Source organism: Varroa jacobsoni, unplaced genomic scaffold (assembly GCF_002532875.2).
Source record: "Varroa jacobsoni isolate VJ856 unplaced genomic scaffold, vjacob_1.0 scaffold_386, whole genome shotgun sequence".
In the NCBI taxonomy this organism is placed as follows: domain Eukaryota; kingdom Metazoa; phylum Arthropoda; class Arachnida; order Mesostigmata; family Varroidae; genus Varroa; species Varroa jacobsoni.
Window position 1 is genome coordinate 378,273 of NW_019213288.1, and position 20,366 is coordinate 398,638.

Sequence of the window (20,366 nt, forward strand, 5' to 3'; positions counted from 1 at the left end):
TGTTCGGGACTCTCCAGAAATTGTATCATTTCCTGTCAGCTAAAGCTGTAGGAAGCGTACGGGAGTCGCTCTGGTTTAACCGACCTTATAATTAAATTCTTTGTATAACCTCATTCTATCTCTACGTCTACTGTGAAAATTAATGTATCCTATTCCTCTACAATACATGTGCTATCCGTATAATATTTTACATCAAGTATACCTATGGGGTATTCTGTACATACATATTGGCACTACAGTTGCCTGTTTGCTGTTACAGTCTTCACGTTGACGGTAGGGATGGTGGAGCCGGCGGTGATGATGACCGCATTACGACAATATCTATTCAATAGGGGGTTTGTCTTCGGTTGCGATTGCTGCCGCTGTATTTGTCGCAGCTGTATGCTATAGCGCTACGAGGCGACGCAACGCTCATCTTCTCGTGCGCCATTCAGAGCAAAAGATGGAGACTCATCCAGTGAAAGGATGCGCCACTGACGATGCTTCTACTATCAACGATGGCGGAGAAGGCCAGGGATATTTTTGAATGACTATGACACATTAGCATTTGTATGGCCAATAGAAGCGAAAGTAGCAACAGTAGCGGCATGACGAAGTTTCCATGTTGGACCTATATGGGAAAGGGCGGCCTATAGTGTTGTACGACGACACGCTTTCGCAAAGATGAGTTCTCTGTTGAGGGAGTCTCGACGACATCGTACGAATACTCTTTGCCGCCCGGATAGCCGTGGACAACGAACGGGACGCGGCGGAGTCGAGGATGACGCTGACGCTCGGCTGATTCAAGTGAAGGCTCTTAATGCTTAGATTCGTACGTTTTAATATGCAGATCCTTCATAGAATCGAAGTCATTGAATTGTGCTCGTTGTGAAAAAGGGCGCACTATATAAAGGGTTAAAACATGAAGTATGTCTGCAACGGTAAGTTTAACCTCTCTATTTAGCCCGGTGACAGTCAGTACCAAAACATACATGTCATCTTTCGAAGCACACAACATGAACACATATTGTCAAAGATGTTCCGCACTATAGTATTAAGTAGGTGTTAGTAAAGCTTTTGCTACTGTTTTGGAAGGTACATCTATATCGTGTATATGATGTACAGTATATATATATATTAATTTCGTTCTTCTCCTTCTCAGTCTCTGTAATCAAGCATCTAACCGGCCCGTACTAGTTATTGTATATGTTGTAGCATACGTAAATATAGCCTGGTGATGGCCTTATGCCAAGAATAGAAGTGTATTGCCACAAGCAACCTTGGTAAACTTGTTGTTACTATATGATACTCGCCATGCAGGCCACTAAGCCTTGGCTAAGTCATATGCTCTAACACACTCTCCAAACTAATGTTAGCCAGCTTGTAAGCTGTTTCGGTTATCTAGAAGCGGCACAACCGGCGGCAGCATAAAGGCTACCAACTAACAGCTAACATCGGACAGCCAGTTCAGTGATGCACGATATCTGGGCTATCAGCTGGTAGCGGGTGTCATTATCGCGCATGAAGCGACATTGCCCATCCTGTCCCATCTGATTTTCGTGGTTGTGCGCTTCCCTCTCTCTGTTTCCATTTCCCTCTCTCTGTTTTTCTTTCGGCCTTCCCCGTCTCCGTATTTCTCTCTCTCAGCCCGTTACTTCGTTCTCGTTTATCTTTCCCTTTAGCCCATTTTCTTGTTCTTCAACATCGATGACCATAACTCATGGGGCAAAATATGGATGGGGAGACATCAGGTCTCTACTCGTGCATGCGTTTTAATATGGGCTGACGATGGCCGTTATATTGGTAGGACTAGCAACTCCAACTGGATGTGCAAGGCATCCCGGAAGTAGGGATCGTATCCAACTACTTCGGCCGCATCACCACAACCACTTATCTTTCTAGCTGCTTTCTACTTTTTTGCTAGGTAAGGGAGTCGATTTACCTGCTTGTCGGATCTTTTGGATGTTCCTAGATTCTCCTCCTTCGCCGTCGTTGTTGAAGAGTTGCGGTCCCCGAAAAACAAATGGCTCTCGGGGGAAGGTGTTATGGTACGATGTACATCACGCCAGCCAGGTCCTACTGTTTGTCTCTTTTTTTAGGGAGAAGAGATGACCATGTTGCCGTAGCTGTCGACGCTGGCTAGTCAGCAACAAGTTGAAAAGGTGCTGCCCCAAATGGGGACAAACTAATACACAAATATTGTAGCTGTTTGGGTAATATACACAGATGTTATTTTACCTCATAACGAAACGTGTCCATCACTGGCGCCACGATGGCAACGAATGCTCGTGGATGTTTCGTAATTCAGAACAAATAATTAATTGCAGCGAGTAACGGTGTTGATAATTAGCCACTACCAATGCTACTCCTGGTGTTCATATGCACGTATATTTGATTGAGAACTCGGCGACGTCAGAGGACTAACTCGGCTCGAGTTACAACTTAAGCACGTTGCCTAGTCGTTCAGGCCAACATAGAAGGGATCTCGCCATCTGATAGCCCGAGAATGTCCAGCATCACGCAAAGCCCTTCGCCTAACCATTTAGGCTGACTGGGCTGCGTACTCTGTCACACAGGCATAGACCGTAGGTGCGTGCAGAAGGCAGTCACTGTCGTCTGCTGCCGTTTGGTCGACTGCAATGGTTGACACGCCAGTCGGCTGCTGTAGACGACTGCCTAGAATGACGTGAAGCCTGAAAGCTGGCCTCTGCCTGCTCATAGTGATAATCGGGTCCTTATCAGAGCAAATTCGTCTACGCTTGCATATCGCTACGGCGATAGTAGTAGTAGTAGTAGTCGTATTACGGTACAAGCTGTTGTTAGCTGCTCCGCTAGATAGGCCACGCATGCATTAAATATCATCACCGCCAACGTGCAGTGGCTAGGAGCTTTAACGTACATTTATTCATTAATTACGTATTCATAAAGGATTTTGAAGACCAATTGAGGAGCTAGCTAGCTAGCTAGCTATCCAGTGGTCGGTGTGCATTGCGCCAGTATAAGCAATTGTGACGCCTACACAGATCGATATATGTGGTACATGCAGTACGTCGGTCGTAATTTGGCATTCCTTGCGCTCTGGTCAGGTTTCTCACTTCTAACCGTTTCATTGTTTTTTTTGAGACCTTTCGGCCGTTTTCGCTATTGACATGAGACGTACCCGAGCCGCAGGCGTTTGGATCTAGGTCACTCTGCAGATCACTCACTTTTTAGCATCCAGGCTGGACTTGCAGCTGTCACTGACCTGTTCCTCTGGATAGAAAGGCCGAGCACTAAGCAGTCCTGTAAGCGTCTCATTCAAGTCGCTTGAGGCGACGGGAAACGTTCTTGAGACTGCTGCATGCGAAAGAGACGCTCCGGCTGATGATAGCGACGCGCAAAGGTTATTGCTGCTGCAGTTCGTAGTTGTGGTCATACCACAGTAATGTTCCATAGCAGCACAGACCGCACAACTGAAAACGTCTATATATACAAATTTTAGATTAGGTAGAAACGTTAATTAAAGCCATTTCTGGCGTCGTGCACTTCAGCAATTAACCTCCAACTATACACAGCGTGCAATAAATATGTAGTGCGTTCTCCATTCCTATTTCTAACTAACTACTGGAAATGCAAGGGCCAGCGGCGCTACGACGAACCTCAGGCATTGTCAGGCGACATTGACTGTCGGTACTAGTCCGGTACAGCCGTTTGCAGTCTGCCTGCCTAACCAAAACGGACGCCACTGCCAGTGAGATGCTGTACCGAGTCATAGATGGCTCTCAAGGGACCACAACGGGCAAACACGGAACGCAACCAGTAGCATTCACACGAAATATGACTGTGTTTTTGCCGTGCGACTTCTGCCGTAGAGTTAGATTAGAGACACTTACATCTGCCTCGCTGCATCAGCGCGGTAAAAGTCTTTTGCCGACGTTGCTATGCGAAAACTTCATTGAACGCATAGTTTTTGTAGAAACTTTATCGTGACGTTGCAGTTATGCGACTTCATATGTACAATCTTCGCGCTGGCATGTATTTTTGCAATACGACCGGTATAAATTACTGAGTGGTGGTCAATGATGCTTAATAAACGTGTCTCCTTTTTTCTATACAATTTTGGTACTTTGGCATCTGATAATGTCACGCTGCAACTGATGGTTTACTGGTGCCAAAAGTCTCATGAGGTTACCCCGGGGTGATCGTTGACACAATGAACAGATGAAAAGCACTTTATTGGTATCTTTGAAGTTAAAAATGACTAGTGCGAAAAACAAAGCTGCTACAAAAATCATTCGATATTGCTATCAAGTCCTCGGTGAGGTCGATATTTCGGCAGGGCTGGGGCACCTCCGGCAATTATCTCAACACTGTTATGTAACCATTTCTATTGATGGCCACCGTTGTATCCACTTATTATTAATAACTAACTTGCAGACAAGGTAGTACCAGTTGGCAGTTGTTCCAAGCACCCACATTACAATTGAGATTCTTTTAAATGCGTATACAAAATTGAGTATGTTTCTTCCAGGTTTTTTGTGTCTTAGAACATTTCAACCATTTACCGTACGGAAAACGAGTAGTACCTATTTATTACACGACACTCAAGCTTTGCAATTTCGAAGTCTACCCATATCCATTTTTCAATGTCCATTGTTTCCTTTGTCCGCACGATTCGGGAGACAGCCTGTAATAGTAGCAGTGAAAAAAGTAATAGTTATTTTTACTTACTTGACGAATTTCACACTCTGACCTCTAGCCAGCTGAATCGCCTTTGCCCTAAGAATCTTCTAGTGCCATCGCAGATCCAGTTCTCTCAGTCACACCCACATGAGTCTGCTGGGTCAAACACGCTTTGACCCACGTGCCAAACGCCATCTGCTGCCGAGAGAGACACAGAAGCGTTAGCCCCGAACACCTCAGAATTCTCCTCTGTGCGCCGCTTCGTTCTTTCTTCTTTCCAAACGGTTCGAACGGAGCTTAGCTGTGTCACCAAGTTCAAGTCGACTAGACCGGGTCATAACTTACTCCCAGCTTACTGTTACTGCCGGCAAGAGGTGTCTCGTTTTTCCACCGGTTCCCTATCGGCTGCACGGCTACGCAGTTTCTCGACCTTTTTCCGGACTTCAGGCAAAGCTTTTCTCCATCGTCCCACGGGAGCAACCGTTCTCGAAGAAGACGACAAAAAAGAAAGCAGTAGGGACAAGAGACGTCTAAGAACGAAAAGATAATGGCGACCGACAGCGTCTTCCAGCTGTTTTTGGCTTTAAGGCATGGGAGAGCGTTTTGTCTGAAACGCGATCGGGTATACGGACAGGAAGACAATATAGGGCACCGTGTTTGAACTTATCAAAAATTGCAAAATAGGGGTCGAAAGGGAACTGGCCATCAGAGAACCACCGTTAACTGCCGCCTGCTACTTGTCAGAACAAATTCTGTCTCATTTTAAAATGTCGCCTGCAATTATTCTGGCTGTCATCTGGCGAGATATCGTTGCGCTTCGTTTACTCTCGACTACGAGGACACAGTCCCTGTTTTTCTTTTCCTGTTCTTCACATGGTTTTGAACTGCATGCCGGATAAGTTAGATTGACTTTTCGTTCGATGGCCACAATATCTCTCCGTCTCTCTTTCTCTCGGTCTCTCTCTCTCTCCCTCTTTAATCCTTGCGCTTGTCGCTTCTGGCTATTGTGTGCACCTCGTTGTTGTTTCGTATAGCACTTTCTCGTGTGCTATAGATTTGTATAAATATTATTAATAGTTTATCAAACAATCCAGGGATCTCCGAGGTATCTTTTCTCGCCGCAAACTTTCCCAACAAGATCTGTACGACAAGGTTGTAAATAAAGGCCTAGTAGAGATCGAGCCTGTACAACACCTAGCATTTGCGACGGGCAGCGTGTACGCCTTATGACCATATTTATTTTCATATGATTACTCATTACGTGATCAACTACGTTCTTGTGTGCAGGAGCATGGAGTTGTATGCTTAGAGAAGAACGCGATAAGGCTGCCTTCTCGTATCGTGTAAAAATTGTGTCCTGCTGTATGTATGACCCACCTAACCTTTAGCATCCAGCTGTAATTTCGCATCTGAGGTGAGCTCTCGGACAAAGGGAGAATCTGTGAGCAAGTCGGCTTGAAAGTCCTTGGCGAAAAACCTATTTTAAGTAAATCGAGTTTCAAGCCTCTTTTCCGAAGTTAGCGCTCACAATGTACAATGTTGTACCAAGTAAGAAGCAGCAAGTGGTTCCATCGCACGAATGCAGTCACGCCTTTCTCAGTATCATACCACAGACCATTACCAAGTGCTGTAAAGTTACAGTGTTACAGCTTTCGGTTTGCAGCAGGAGGGTAGAATGCCGTAACCCGCCGTCCGTGTTGGCGATGTTGTCAGTGTCGACTTGCCCGTCCGCTCGCGTTTATTCTGAGTCCTCATAAATAGCAAACAAGACACCCACTCCAAGGACACACTAACAAATTCAACCTAACCTACTTGACGTTGTTCGCTGAAGCACGAGAACAAAAATGGGGTGGGGCAAAGTCGGACGGAAAATAGGGACGGGATTGGTGGAGTTAGTGGGCCGCTGCAGATCGAGTCGCAAGTGCTTATGGCATTGTACTGCCTGTTGGCAGGACTGCGGCCGTGGCAAACGGTCGTTTGTTTCTGTGTCATGTCATCTATGTGAAATACCTTGATATAACAACCCCCAAAACTGAAAGTGTCGTAGAAAACGACGGCAATGGAGATAGTCTAACACGAAGGTTACACAGAGCGGAAATTTTATTGTCTGTTTAGAAAAAGTCTCGACGACAAGAAAAGCATAACGACGTACATGCAAGAAATGTCTAAGAAAAAGCGAAGCCACTAACGCCGAACTTCATTTATTAAATAGCCGTCATGCTGCCGTAAGATTGAGCACAGCCTTGTAAACAAAGAAATACTCAAATATATATATATATATATATTGTACGGCATATGACGTAACGCATACATACGCGTGATATAAAAATCATTTACGTCTACGAAGTCCTTTTTTTTATGTCCTTAAACATTCTTGTATTTTCCATATATCTACCAGATAAACACATCGCTAGGCAATTTGCGGGCACTGATATAGTGACGTACTCCTCCTTAACGAGAACCCTTCTCGGTGTGTCTTTGCCATAGTAAATAAGTAACTGTATGGGCATAGTAGTTAAAGCAATGGTATGTGAAGGCAATGTGTTCTGAAATACGGTAAAACGAACGGCAAGTGGCAAACAGTGCAACGGCGCTACGCGGTCGCATTGGGAAAAAGAAAACGAACGACAAATGAATAGCAAATAACACTGGTTTCGGCCTTGAGCGCTAGGTATTCCACAATTTCGTTCGTTCGACACTCATTCATTCGCATGGCCGAAGGGCACGACGTTTTCACGATGACGACACAAAAACGTTGTGGTGATACACAGCGACGACATAATCTACCTTTGCATGTTCCCTAACTTACAGCCAGGTCGCCTCAAAAGTTCTACTGCGCTCTGTTATCTCCCCAAGCCCATCCCCGGCGGTCGCTTGGCCCGTGTTGTTGTTACCACCTCTATCACTTCGCCAGTTACCGTCTCACCTTTGCCGAATTCCAGTCGTGTACTCTTCACAGCCTTCATGTAGCTGTATAATATCGTTGCGCCAGCATGTCCTACATAATACCATCGTGGCATCGCCGTCATACAGAGTCACCGACGCTGTCATGACCGCTATTGCCGTAAACGTTGTTATGGAGTGTGTACTAAATGTGCCTGTATGAACGTATTCTATGGAAGTACGTCCACGTGTGGAAAGCAGGAGGTAGCTGGTAGGTAGCTCTTGAGTAACAGCCACATAGGGCAATGAGGCTATGCGCTTGTCTACTGTATAATAACGAGGCAGTACAGTATAGGACAGAGAGGCAGGCAGCTGGGCAATGGCAAAGGATGGCTAAGCCGCTATATTCCGCTGCTATGATGGAGCTTTGCTATACGTTACGTGCTGGTACTTTTGCGAGGAAACAGGTAGACAGGGAAGCGGGCATGGGATTCGCTAATAATAAAGGTGGCTGCCTGCCGCTAGTGGATGCTCGTTCCGCGTTGCCCATTGTACATATGGCTCGGTTCACAGGCGTCATCAAGCGGTAGGCAAGCTCAAGATAATGGGGTTGCTGCTGTTTCTCGATATACGCTGTGCCTACTTGTCAGCGTCAGCAACCCTGGACAACCGGCGAAGGCGGCCAGGCAAGCTAGCTCAAAAACTTCTGGAGCCGCGAGGGCTTGGGTGGCTACGGAGAGTTTGTACGGACGCAGATACATACACCCACTGTCACCGTTTGTTTGGCATGACGGCTATAGGCACTTGAGTGCGCTGCTGTACCTCAGCAAAGGAAAGGAGCAGGAATAGGAGCCATGTTTGGAAATAGTAGCTGTTTCGTCCTGGTCCAAAAATTAGGCATGCCCCGTTTGTTCAAAGGTAAACTAGCTTATATAAAACAATGGCTGATTTGCTCCTGTCGTCTTCATCTTCGAAGTTCCTGCACTTACAGTACCGCTGAAAACGGAAGAAACGTCAAGTGTTCCGGCCCCTTATCCATCCGTTCGTGTCCGTGGGGCTGTCTGTGGCTTAGTTCGACTCATCAGACGATCAGATGTGTTTCTAGTGAGTATGTATGTCTACGTGTAAGTAGGCTAGCAAACGAACGATGAACCAATGAGTAGAACAAGTTCTGCCTCATCTTTCTCCATATAACATTCTTCCATCTCCTACATAAAGTAAAGAAGCAGGTGCACTGAATTACGGCGATAGACTTGATTAGATTTGGAGCTAGCTGTCCACTATCTTATTGCCCATTGTTAGTTACCATTGCTCCCTCAGCATCTAGGGCAGTTACAGAAGCTACTGGTCACGCAGACTTCACGCTTGCCGAACCGATGTCGGCTATTGGCCAACCAAGGCAGGGGAACTTGGTTGTACGTAAACAATCAAGTCAACCCTACCAAATGGCACCAATGAACATTTGCGAGCACTGCTAGTGGAAGTTTTTGATGTGCTAGGGCTGTTGCTGGGCGGTGCGCTGATCGATCATATCTTCACATCTCCTTCGTCGTCGGCGTCTATCACCATCTAACTTACCATTTACCAATTTACCTATTGGCCAGTAGATCGACCACAACCATCATCAACGGTCTCTCATTCTGTTCTGCGATAACATCTCCCTTTAAGCGCGTAGAGTGGAAGAGACCACACACCACATATACACTGACATGCACTTCCAGGTTCCCCATTTTCGTTACGCGTGTTCCCGTCACTCGCATACTCTGTCAGCTGTCGTAAGCATTCACGTATTGCGGCCTCTATGCTTCTCAACCAGCCAGTTTAGCAACCAACGAAAGCGAATCATGAGGAAAAGTAGCTGGCCATAGCCTATCATTCATTGCTCTTCACAGTACTTCGCCAATTTGCCATTGGATAGAGCAAACTCAACGCTTTTCCTGGATCTCGCCGACAACCATTTCCACTATCCCAGCACTACGCTCACCTCACTACGGCATCCACAAAAAGGCCTAGCCTTTTTCTTATGTACACAGAATGTACTCAAATTGGATATCCTTCCGCAGACGTGGCCTAATGATCAGGATGTTTGAGCACGACAGAAAAGGTTGACCGACTCGACTCGAGAGAAAACACACCCACTTGGTTAGATATGAGAACAAAAGAAGAAGTGCATGTTTAACGCATCCAGGTATGGCAGGAACAAAGGTCCAAATACTTTTCGACACAAAAGGCCAGGTAAGCCGCCTTCAGGGTCGCTTGTAGAGTTTCTTTTTTGCAATTCTATGATTGAAGCATAGTCTAAGCCAGGTAGAAGCACTGGCCAGGTCACTGAGAGTACCTTGCAGCAAGCCGTCAGGATTTTTCTGCTATTTGACATTGGTGTATAGCGCTTGTGTGAATCGGACGCGCAAAAAAGCTGGACATCGTATCTGACTTTCCAAGGGATCTCTGCGGAGCGGTTAGCTTTAAGTCTGAGGCTCTGACGCTTTAAGTCTGAGAGGCAAACGCGCAGCTCGTAAGAAGTCATTTTTTTATTCATGTTAAATGTTGTGGACCCACTCGGTCGCAACGAACGGCTGGGCCAGGTCTTTTCATTCGGTTTGGTGTGGCCTGACTCCGCTCTATTGTCCTCGATTAGATTCACCTTCAGATGCCCGCATTTTGCACACACAGTGAGTTCGGGTCGGCATAGCTCGCTATTCTGGAAGCTTCATGTACTTGATTTTTCCCAAACATGCGTACACTCTACAGCCGGTCGACAGACGCAGCGCGACTATAAACAGCGCCTACGCGAGCATCCGAAAGGGCTGATTTCTCTGCTGTTTGCAAGATTTGGACCAGTGTTGGTCCCGTCAATCGATCGGTGTGTCGAGCATCGCCCTTCGAGGTGATGTGTCCTTGAAGATTGCTTTCCTCCGCCATCGTAGCGGCCTTGCTTCAGCCGTTCGCTTTTTACAGCTACTCTTGTTGCCGTTGCTTCCGTCACTGAAGGCGTATTGGCGAAGAAGTATTCCAAAATGTTCAACTTGACGATCGGTCGTCGTTCACGCAAATCGTGTTCCATAGACGCCTGATGTGACGGCTTTCTACGTTCGACACCTTTACGGCTCTCAACAGCAGCAAGAATTGTCGGCTGCCGACATAGGCGGTATAGCCGCAGACAATGTGGCAGCCCGCAGCAATGGGCAGCTTGCCATACCTCGACGGGAGGAACATACGCATCAACACGACGCTTGCTTTTCGCCGCTCACCCTGCGCTGGTCCTGTTCTCCTTGGCCTATAGCCGGCGTTTTTGGCCAGTGCATTCGGTTGGAAACTCAGAAAAAGTAAAAGGAGAATCTCGGTGTGCTGATAGCCTAAATTCTGCCCGTAACGACTCGCTTGAAAGAAGAGAGGACTCAGCGACCCGCCGCCAGTCTCACTTTTCCTCACTTCTATTTCTAACGTCCAATGCTCAAAAATTTGGTAGAGTTGGGCCTCTTTCTTGAGAAAACGATTGCATCGTCGGTAACCAGGAAACCAGTCGGTAAGCAGCCTCCAGCCAAGTTGAACCAAGCTTCTTTTCAAAGTGCTGGAGACCCGAACCGCTGCCATCTTAGCTAGCCGATCAAAGCACGCCCGTCCACAAAATAGCCTTAAAAATTTCTCCATTTGAACTTCGTTGCGGCCCAGTAGTACAGCCCAGTTATCCATATAAATTCTCTGCAAATTGAGAGGGCTTCCTTGGTTTCATGAATGCCAACGAATTGAAGTATTATTTAAAGTATTATAATAATTGGGATATTATTTTGAGCGCCAATTGAGAGCAATTAACTCGAAATCAATTTATCACAGCATGTTTTCTACACCAACATATAAAGAATATGCTATATTTCTATAATCACTTTGTCAAATATTGAAAACATTCGTTCCGGAATTGTAAACGAGCCAGATCATCCAGCTCAGGGTGATTGTCGTCGCCATCACCGCCATTTATAAATGGGCGCTTGTAGCAGGAAGGAAGCCAACAGCCTATGGTTGCGTTAGAAATATGCCGCGACTGATGGCGGGTAGGCGCGCAGGGCTTAGTTCCGCCCGAGCGGGTGCGTTCGCGTTAACGGAACGATTGCAGGGGGGGGGGGGGGTCGAACTCCAACGAGAGAGCAGCGGTGAGCTACGACGGTCTCGGGGCTACTCGTTGTGCTGTTTTGTCTAGCAGCGACGGTTGGCGGAGTGAATGTTGAGGCGGGGCAACGGAAATGGAAGCAGGAGTGGCATATTGATCAAACGGTCGGCCATGGTAGAAACGAGGCAACATGAGTGGGTGCCAGCCCCGCATTACGCAGGAAGCTTGCGAAAGCTACCGATTACTTTTTCTTCCCGACTGTGGCTGTTACTGCTATCACACCTTTTCCGCACCGGCGCCATATAGCAGAGCTTATCCATAGAAAATAAAATGGTAAAATAGCACTCTGATATTATTGAGGCCACCATCGTAGCAGTTAGGTCAGACAAGACGCGCTGTAGTAGCGACCGTCTGAAAATATGACGTTCGTCTTAACTCAAGGTACCTAGATGAAAAAACATTTTGACAGACAGAGCCTCCACCGCAAAAAAACATGGCCCCGTCACCAACCGATGTAACGCAAAACAAAAGATTTGCCAGATTTACTGTGGAAAACCTTTAGGGAAACGGTAACAGAAAAGGTTATGCGCTATCTCTTTAACTGGTTTTCCTAGAGTGACAGTTATCCTAAAAAACGTTTTTAGTTGGCACACTCTCGTAGTTTGCGTTTGAAGCAGGGATGATTTATCCGTAAACAAGGCCTTTCGTTACAGTGGCAGTGACCGGAATAACCCGGAGCAGAACAGGCCCATGAACGCAATCGAAAGACGATTGGGTACAAAAAGGGTCGACACTTGCTGGCTCTCTACCATTGTGGCAATCGAGAATCGGCGGTGTAGTAAAGCAAGGATCGATGCAATCGAGATGAATGAGTTAATCACGTTCACCGTGCAAGAGTGCAAAAGGCTCATTTGGCATCATCCGCTTTCTGACTCTCTTTCCTTCTTGTTTGGCCTCTCTCCTGATTTCCTACGGACAGTGATCGAGCAGCGAGCACCGATTTGCCATGCCACGCTTCTTGTTTGCCGCGAGAATGCCAGAGTTGACTTGGCATGGGTTGGCGATGGACTAGAGCTGTTTGCTAGTTACTTTTGTGCCGCTGCGAACGTCCGTCGTTTTGGCCAACAATCCCGGTAGGCTTCACAGGACCAGCAGCGTTGCAGTGTTGCTAGCTCCAACAACGCTTTAGCTTTCCTATCTGTCTATCCTTTTCTTCTTCTGCCGCTGGCGCAGCACATCGCTGGACAGCGAGATCAATCCAGGATACAGCGGATTCCTGTAACGGTCTGCCGTCCCTGCTTGTTTCGCAAACGAGTCACAGCAGAGAACAACAAGAATTAGAAAGAGACGTAGAAGCGCATTGCTCGTTTAATAAAGGAAGGAATAAATGTCCCACCGGCCTTCAGGCGATACACTTATTATGTGACTCTTGGGTTTCTATCTATATTATTTCTATGTCTGTCGCTTTGTTGTCAGAGCATTTACATAAATTTAGAATAATCGGCAGCGCATACTTTTGTATCTTGGGTTTATGTGCCATCAGCAATACGAACAATCTGACCTATGTATAGCGTTATCGAGTTATCTCGATTCGTAGTCACATATGCGATTAAGATCTGTGACTGAAACTCTTTTCAAACCGAATTACACATATATGTTGAATGTTTTTCTCTTTTTTTTGCTGGTGGCGATCAGTAGCAAGCGTTCTAGGTTCGCTCCGGCTAGCAAAGCCATACATCGACAGAAGTACAAAGACACATGTAGCTGAGGAATCAGCACAGCTTAAGGTAATTTGTAAAGAAAAAAATCCACTGGGCCTCAAATAAGGCCGCTAAACGATACGGTGGACCTACGCTACTTCTCGCATACGTTAGTATCCTGACCTACTAATCTTTAGCGAACCGTGTTTGCACTTGAAGTATTCACGAAATATTTAACGAAATAAACTCGTGCATAGAAAACATGATCGGAGAGGGCTGAAAGCTCAAAAAGTTGCACTCGAATAGAACGAGAAGACGGTATGAAAAAGGAATCAAGCAGGTAGTAGTAAAATCTGACCTTCCGCCGGCCCGGACGAAGGAAATAAGCAAATTTGGTATTGGGTCGGTCGATAGTCTGACCAACTGTATTATCCAGTATACGTTGTTCGTTATCGTCGCCCATTGCCAGTCGGCTGGTCCCTTTGCGGTCTGGTCTTTCGTAGCCTTTATGTTCGTTTATGCTAAATCCTCTAAATCCCATCGTCGGATGAAGCCGCTCGGCCGCTAGGATTGCCGTGGCTATTTCTTGCTACTGCAAACCTACCGCTCGGCTACTCCGCTGGCCGGTAAGCCTGCTCGTGTGTAAGTTAGCATTCATGACTTCCGGCGAACACCCGTCCGTTAGTCTCGGCTTTACCTAACATTCGAGGTCAAGCGATTTCTTTCTATGCACGGGCCTCTTTTTAGTAATCCATGAGTAGTAACACAGTATGACGAGCTGGCTTGAAGGGCATTTCACAAGCGGGACTAGGGGACAGCAAGACCGCGCCTCGCCGCTTCGTAGCCTTATATCCTTTTCTCTCGTTTTCTTGAACTCATACCTTTGTTACCTTATTATCCTCAGTAGAAGTCAGACCATACGTGTATAGGTTTGCTTGAATTGTGTCGGGCGGGACAGTACATTTTGCAACAGTTACGGCTACAGCAGCGACGATGGTGACCAGCCACGATTTAACAGGGAAACAACTGTCTCGGGGCAACTCCGGCTTTCACGTCATGTAGGAAATCCATATATAGGCACACAGGCACTATAGGAGTCCCGTACAGAGCAACTGTCACTTTTTAAGAAAAGGGAGCAACTTATTAGCTAGCCAAAAAATGTTCTGTGCCTTTATGGACCACGTAACTTTACAGTTTACTATTCTACGACTGCACACACTGCTTTGCGTGGTTCCTGTTTGTGCCACCCGTCGCCGATCATCGCAACGTCCCTTCTGCTTGCGCACCCTCGGTAATGTCGTTACTGCCGCCAAAGAGGCCCAAAGACCCTAGGGTTATCTCGACATCAGATATTATTAAGTTGGACTCCTTCGGCCTAGCCTTCTCGACCTGATCAAGTCTACTTGCTTGCCGGCTCATTCGACTTCGACATTACATAACTCCACAACCACCGATTCCTGGCCTTTTAGCCCAGTGCCCCCTCTATTGGCGTCAAAGTGGCTCGCAACAAAACTGGTGTCCGAGGCGACCTATCCTACTTAGATGGCGGTAATGACAACTATTTCTTGACTATTTCTTTTTCCGTTGGACAACTCGTTTCATACGCTCGCATTGCCTGTTTCAGTGTGTCTGTCAGAGTTTCGTCGGTAGGTCGGCTTCCTGTATTTACCAGCAGTGGAAACAGCAGCGGCTCCGAATCGAGAGCAGACAACAGCATATTGCGCAAGTAATGTATCTCAGAAGGTCGTTGTTGCGAAGTGGCGACCATTACCACTACTGTTATTACTGCTGCTGCTACTACTAAGGCGACAGTGAATAGAGAATTCTGCTCGTTGCCACTGCCACTGAAGTAACTAGAGAGTTAGACTGCCTGGTGGGTCGAGATAGAGCTACGCAGAGTTCCCTGTGCCCTACTGGGTCGGCAACTGGCGTTCTCAACTCATTCGTCCGCTTGCTTGAGCGGCGTGGTGCAGCACAACTTCTCCCTCTATCGTCTAACCCTCTTGCTTACCTTTTTTCTTCCGTTATTTCTCTCTCACTGTCTTTTAGCGCTACCCACGCGCCCAGGCCGCCGTCGGCGACAACGCCAGTATTCGTGCTAGTAACAGCAGCGGTAGTAATACCCCTTTAAAAGACCCACTGTCACCCAAGTCCATCTTCCGGGCGCATAAATCCCCTTTTCTGAGTTGGATGCCGCTTGCAAGGCGTTTCTAGGGAACGTGGACTAGCGGGCAAACAGCAACGGCTTTTGGATGGTCGGAGTGGCAGGAGCAGCAAGTGACGACCGACGAAACAGGACAGAAGGTATCTTGGGAAGTCGACGCCTAACCCCACTGCCATCCATGTGTTTATGTCGCGGCCTGTCCACAAAATGTCGCCTAGTCGAACTCAGGCTGGGCCTCCCTGGCCCGCCACCGTCGACGTTCAGGCTTGTTATTTTGCGCGTATTTTACGCTCGAGAAAGCACTGCTCTGACTGGGTCGGCATTGCCTGCCGGTGGATAGCCTCGCGCTCCGGTGATGCAGTGCAGTAGTGCGGGTAGCCGAAGTCCCCCGCACCCACCCCGAAAGAGCACTGTACGCTTGCTGCTGTGGCAGCGAAGGGGCTCGGAGAACCGTTGCCACCATAGATAGAGAGAGAACATTGCCGCGGACGAACGCCGTCCTCTGCGTCGAACCCCGAGCGGACCAGAGCGGGCTGAGCGGTGCAAAGCGCACTCAGTTTCTAGGAGCTGCTGTCAACTGAATGAGGTAGTCCCAAAAGAGAGATAGGAAACCTCGGCCCTTTGTTAAATCTTCTAAAAATATTGCACCAGCAGACTCAGAGCTCCCTGCGCCCACTTCCCTGGCTTTCCCCCAATGTTCGCGCACTCTCTTTTAGAAAGAACTTCGACATTCCACATGTCGCAAGGAAAAGTAAAGGACAGCAAGCGCACATACAAACAGACACGGATTACATACACACGACACATGCGTTCTATAATTGAGAGGTTGTAGGGTACTTGCCTCTAGAAATTATTGTCTTCACAATTTTACCCCAAGCAGCCAGTATTGTTTATATCTTATGTGTATATTATAGTATGTGTATGGTTTCGAATGGAATAATAGATAACAAAAAATATTCATGAATATAGTTGCGTTTAACGACCGCTCATCGACCAGTGACTAATATTATATCTGTCAATATTCTATTATTTCTTACAGAGTTCTTCGTAAGCTTTCGTTTACCGCGTTATTTATAATTTTAGCGGTGCATTCTGTGAAAACTGCCGTCCGAAACCTTGACTGGTGAGTAAACCTAACCTCACAGATGATTGTCATGATGTTTTATATATCAACAGGCCTAATCAGCAATTATTTTTTACTTTATATGTAATAAGCACTTCTCCGCAATTTGATCTTATATCGGAAATGCCGCTGGATGTTCCAACGAATTTGAAATAATCTGCGTCAATAGCTCTTGAAAAGGTTTCTTCTTTCAATAACACAGAACGTCACACTGATTACGAAATTAAACAGTTCCGGATTGCCAATAGGACAAGCCTTGTGGAGAGCATCTACAAAAGATCAAATGAAGCTGCGATTCGAAGCTCTGAAGTTTAGAACGGGGTAAATTCGAACGACTCAAGAGTTAGGCGATTGCGTACGTTAAGGTGCCACCTTCTGTCGTCATGTTATAACCTCGCCGATGTACAAAATCATCCCTTGGCTCAGCTGATAGGACATGGCGAAATTGATTAGCAAGAAGAAAGTCGTTTTCTACGAACGAGGAGAAATTTTTCGCATCGCATTAAGCCACGGAACGTGCGATATTACATTGAGCCATGTAAAAATATACAGGCATATGAAATATGAATACGACGCATTACGTTTCATTGTATTTCTCTCTATTTTCTGTCGTCAACTAAGATACGAGTGAGCGTAACATCCTTTATATGGAAAATCTACGAGTAAACGTGTTCCAAATAGAAATCAATTTTGATGGTGATAAATGATGATGTCTGATGATGGTAGTATCGGACTTGATAGGTGACGCGACTGGTATCAGTTTATTTAGCGGCTTGTTAAGCTTTCAAAGCACGTTCTTATCTGCTTAAATTTTTGGCCGGTGTTGTCGCAGCAACTGGTATTGTCCAAGGTGTAACCCAAGACAAATCTGCTATGATTGTGTTCCTATTGAAGCTGTTGTTAGTCCAGCAGTTAGTCGTTTTCACTGCAACTACCGGTTTGTGTACACGCTATCAGGCTAGCCAGCGGGTTCCACAGGACGTAGTGCCGCCCTGGTCTCTATGCTATTTGCCATTGCCTGTTCCGGCAACCCCCAACTCCGTTTTCAGTTTCTCTAGCCCATTCTTGCTGCCCAATCGTTGTATCTGGTGAAACTCAGTGTATAGGGGCCCTGCAATTCAGCTTGTTATACAACGATAAAGGCAGGAACCTTTTCTCCATAAGGGACACGGCAGGATAGGACGTCGATACCCATGTGCGTGGCCGGCATCACCACCAATGAAACGCTCTATTAGTACTGCTAGGGCTGACTCAATGGAACCGGATACCCGTAGAATCAGCTCTCAGCTACTTCTGGATTTGACGATCTTCCTTTTGTCCCACCATCACCAAGAACCTACTCAGGTAACCCAATAGCGACTGAAGTAAGAAACAACGAACGGTACGTGAAAGATAAAGAAAGCATTTCGTAATAATGCTTTAACTCTGTCATGCTGTCTTAACTTTGTTACTGCGACGATGAGCAATAAAGCAACTGTTTCTTCTTCATTGTTGAGGTAAAAGAAGATTTTGTATGTGACATGCCTGTCTATATGACGAAACGCAGCAGAAATATAACTACGCACATTTCAGGAAGAAAGGGATTTCTGCGTTTTCTACTAAAATGTAACTACACCCACCGTCGCAGGCATTCATGAGTAACACTGCGGATTTTTCGTAAACGCCCAGCCACGTTCAAGCAACAGCTATGTTGTCTTTCGTGAGGCCTTGCGCGCTCCCGAACTTAGCCTATCAACTACCCCTTACTCATCCGTATACAAAGTAGAGTTGTGAGTGAGTCTGCGCGTTTGTCACGTTGGAATGGTGCCACGCTATTTATGGGCGGCGTGTCGGAGCGGCTTCAGCGACTTCTACTATTGCGCCATACAGTTGCAGCGATTGGCGTACTGTAGTCAGAGTGGCGTCGCTAAGATCAGTGGCAGGAGCCTTGTTACTATCCACGGTTTACGGCGGTCTACGTTGTCTGGGAATATCTCTCAAGCACCGACGGCAGAATGTTCAGTGTCTACTTGGGCTCGCTGCTCTCTATGACGAGAACATGCGGTTGGTTAGTCGACTGCTGGCTTCGTGCTACACTAGAGTTCGAGAGACGAAGTTAAGCATAACGCGGTCTGCCGCGCAGCCTTCGGCCCGCTGCCAAAGGCTGAGCGGCTGACTAACGACGCCAGGCCATGTCGGGCCTGCCTGCCTGACTGCCGCCGGGAGTCTGTATTAGATGAGCGTCGTAAATTCGAATGGAACTTCCGCGCTTGTTCAGTTAGGAAGGCCTTTGCACGCGCGGTTCATTCGTTCACGTAGCCCATTGCTGCCAGCGCCACCGCGTTACCCGAACATCCGAACAAGGCCGAGCCTGGCCTTCTCCAGGCCACCGTGAGATCTCTAGTGAGCGAAAGAGAGAGGCGACGGCCAGCAGCTAAGGGATGAGCTTCTAAATTAAAATGAAATTCCTTCGTATATTATTCTAATACTAGTATTATTGCATTATCACAATACAAGCTGCCGTTACCAGCTGCCAGCTTTTATGGAGAAAATGAGAGCGGTAGAAAGAGATAGTGGAAGAGAGAGACCGTCTAAGAGGCAAACTGCGACCATAACACCGAGGCATATGTGATACGGCGAGGCAGAGAGGAATGAGTACGACTTGACGGAGGTTAGAATGAAAGCGGGAGTATTCTTTGCCAGCGTGAAATTGCGGCAAAGTGTTGGCTGACGTTCCTAAGTTCCAGCCGATTAGAGTACTAATGATCTAATAATAAACGATGCCTAGCCTCGGAAGCGGAACGCTTCGGCTCCGCAGCAGCGCGCCACTGCTTGAATTATTCCGTAAATGAAGGCGTTCGGCCGTCTCGATACCGCTGGCTAGTAGTTAGCTATAGTGCGGATCGCGAGCGGACGACCAGATTGGCAAGCGCTTGCAAAGCGTTAAGGGATCCGTGTAGTCTGGGATCGCTCTTCCATTTCAACGAAATGTGGTCGTGTGCCAATGCAGTACGGAGCCGATTCTGTTTCCCCGACTGTACCAAATGCGATAACTCAGCTCTCTTCATAATATCCTCTGCTCACAGCGGTAAGCCGTAAGACAGAGCCTCGCAGAAACCTCATGGGAGCGGCGAGAAAGGTCACGTCCCGCATCGTCGCCGTTGGGGTTAGCTTCTCAGCGATTATTATTATTATTATACGCTGAATAAACGAAGAAGCGTGAAGATGACAGGCGACAGACAAGGCACGAATTTACGCCTTGGTCAAATATGTGGTTCTTCGCGAAATTTACGGTGTTAGCGGGCTACATCGCGCTGAGTGGCAGGCAGAGGAAGTCAGAGCTGTATCCATTTACAAGTCAGTTTAAGAGTCGCTGTACGTCTGTAGTACTCAAAAATGCAGTCGGTGCCTTTGTTTTTTTAAATTGATGAGTCCTTAGATTTACATGGTTCAATAGATAGTACTGCCTTGACAGCTGGTAGTCCCGATTAGGAAATGAGTAAAACAATTTGAACGGATTTGACGCTTTACCGTGCCACCAAGTTGCCTTTTCTTGCTGGGACACAAGTAAGGTACAGTCGAACACCTGTTTTAAAATGTAGCTGAACTATTAATTGTATGATACTATAATGGACAAATGCTTCCTTTAATTTCGTTCAGGTAAACCCGACCTCTAGTGCTCAGTCCCTCAAAAAAAAAGTATAGAGCAGGGACTAGACTTACCGGCGACCCGACAAGAAAGCGAACATCAAGCTACAACGATATAATATA

General features: G+C 46.8%; 1 protein-coding gene across 8 annotated transcripts in view; it reads left to right on the top strand.

The window, feature by feature from the left end:
- Positions 1-20,366, top strand: part of LOC111259934 (protein O-mannosyl-transferase TMTC3) — a 187,676-nt gene that overhangs the window by 138,732 nt on the left and 28,578 nt on the right. For all 8 annotated transcript variants that reach the window (XM_022832333.2, XM_086968089.1, XM_086968088.1 and 5 more), the window contains one exon: positions 16,533-16,616. In XM_022832333.2, the coding sequence (XP_022688068.1) occupies positions 16,533-16,616 (84 nt within the window). The remainder of the gene's footprint in view (positions 1-16,532; positions 16,617-20,366) is intronic.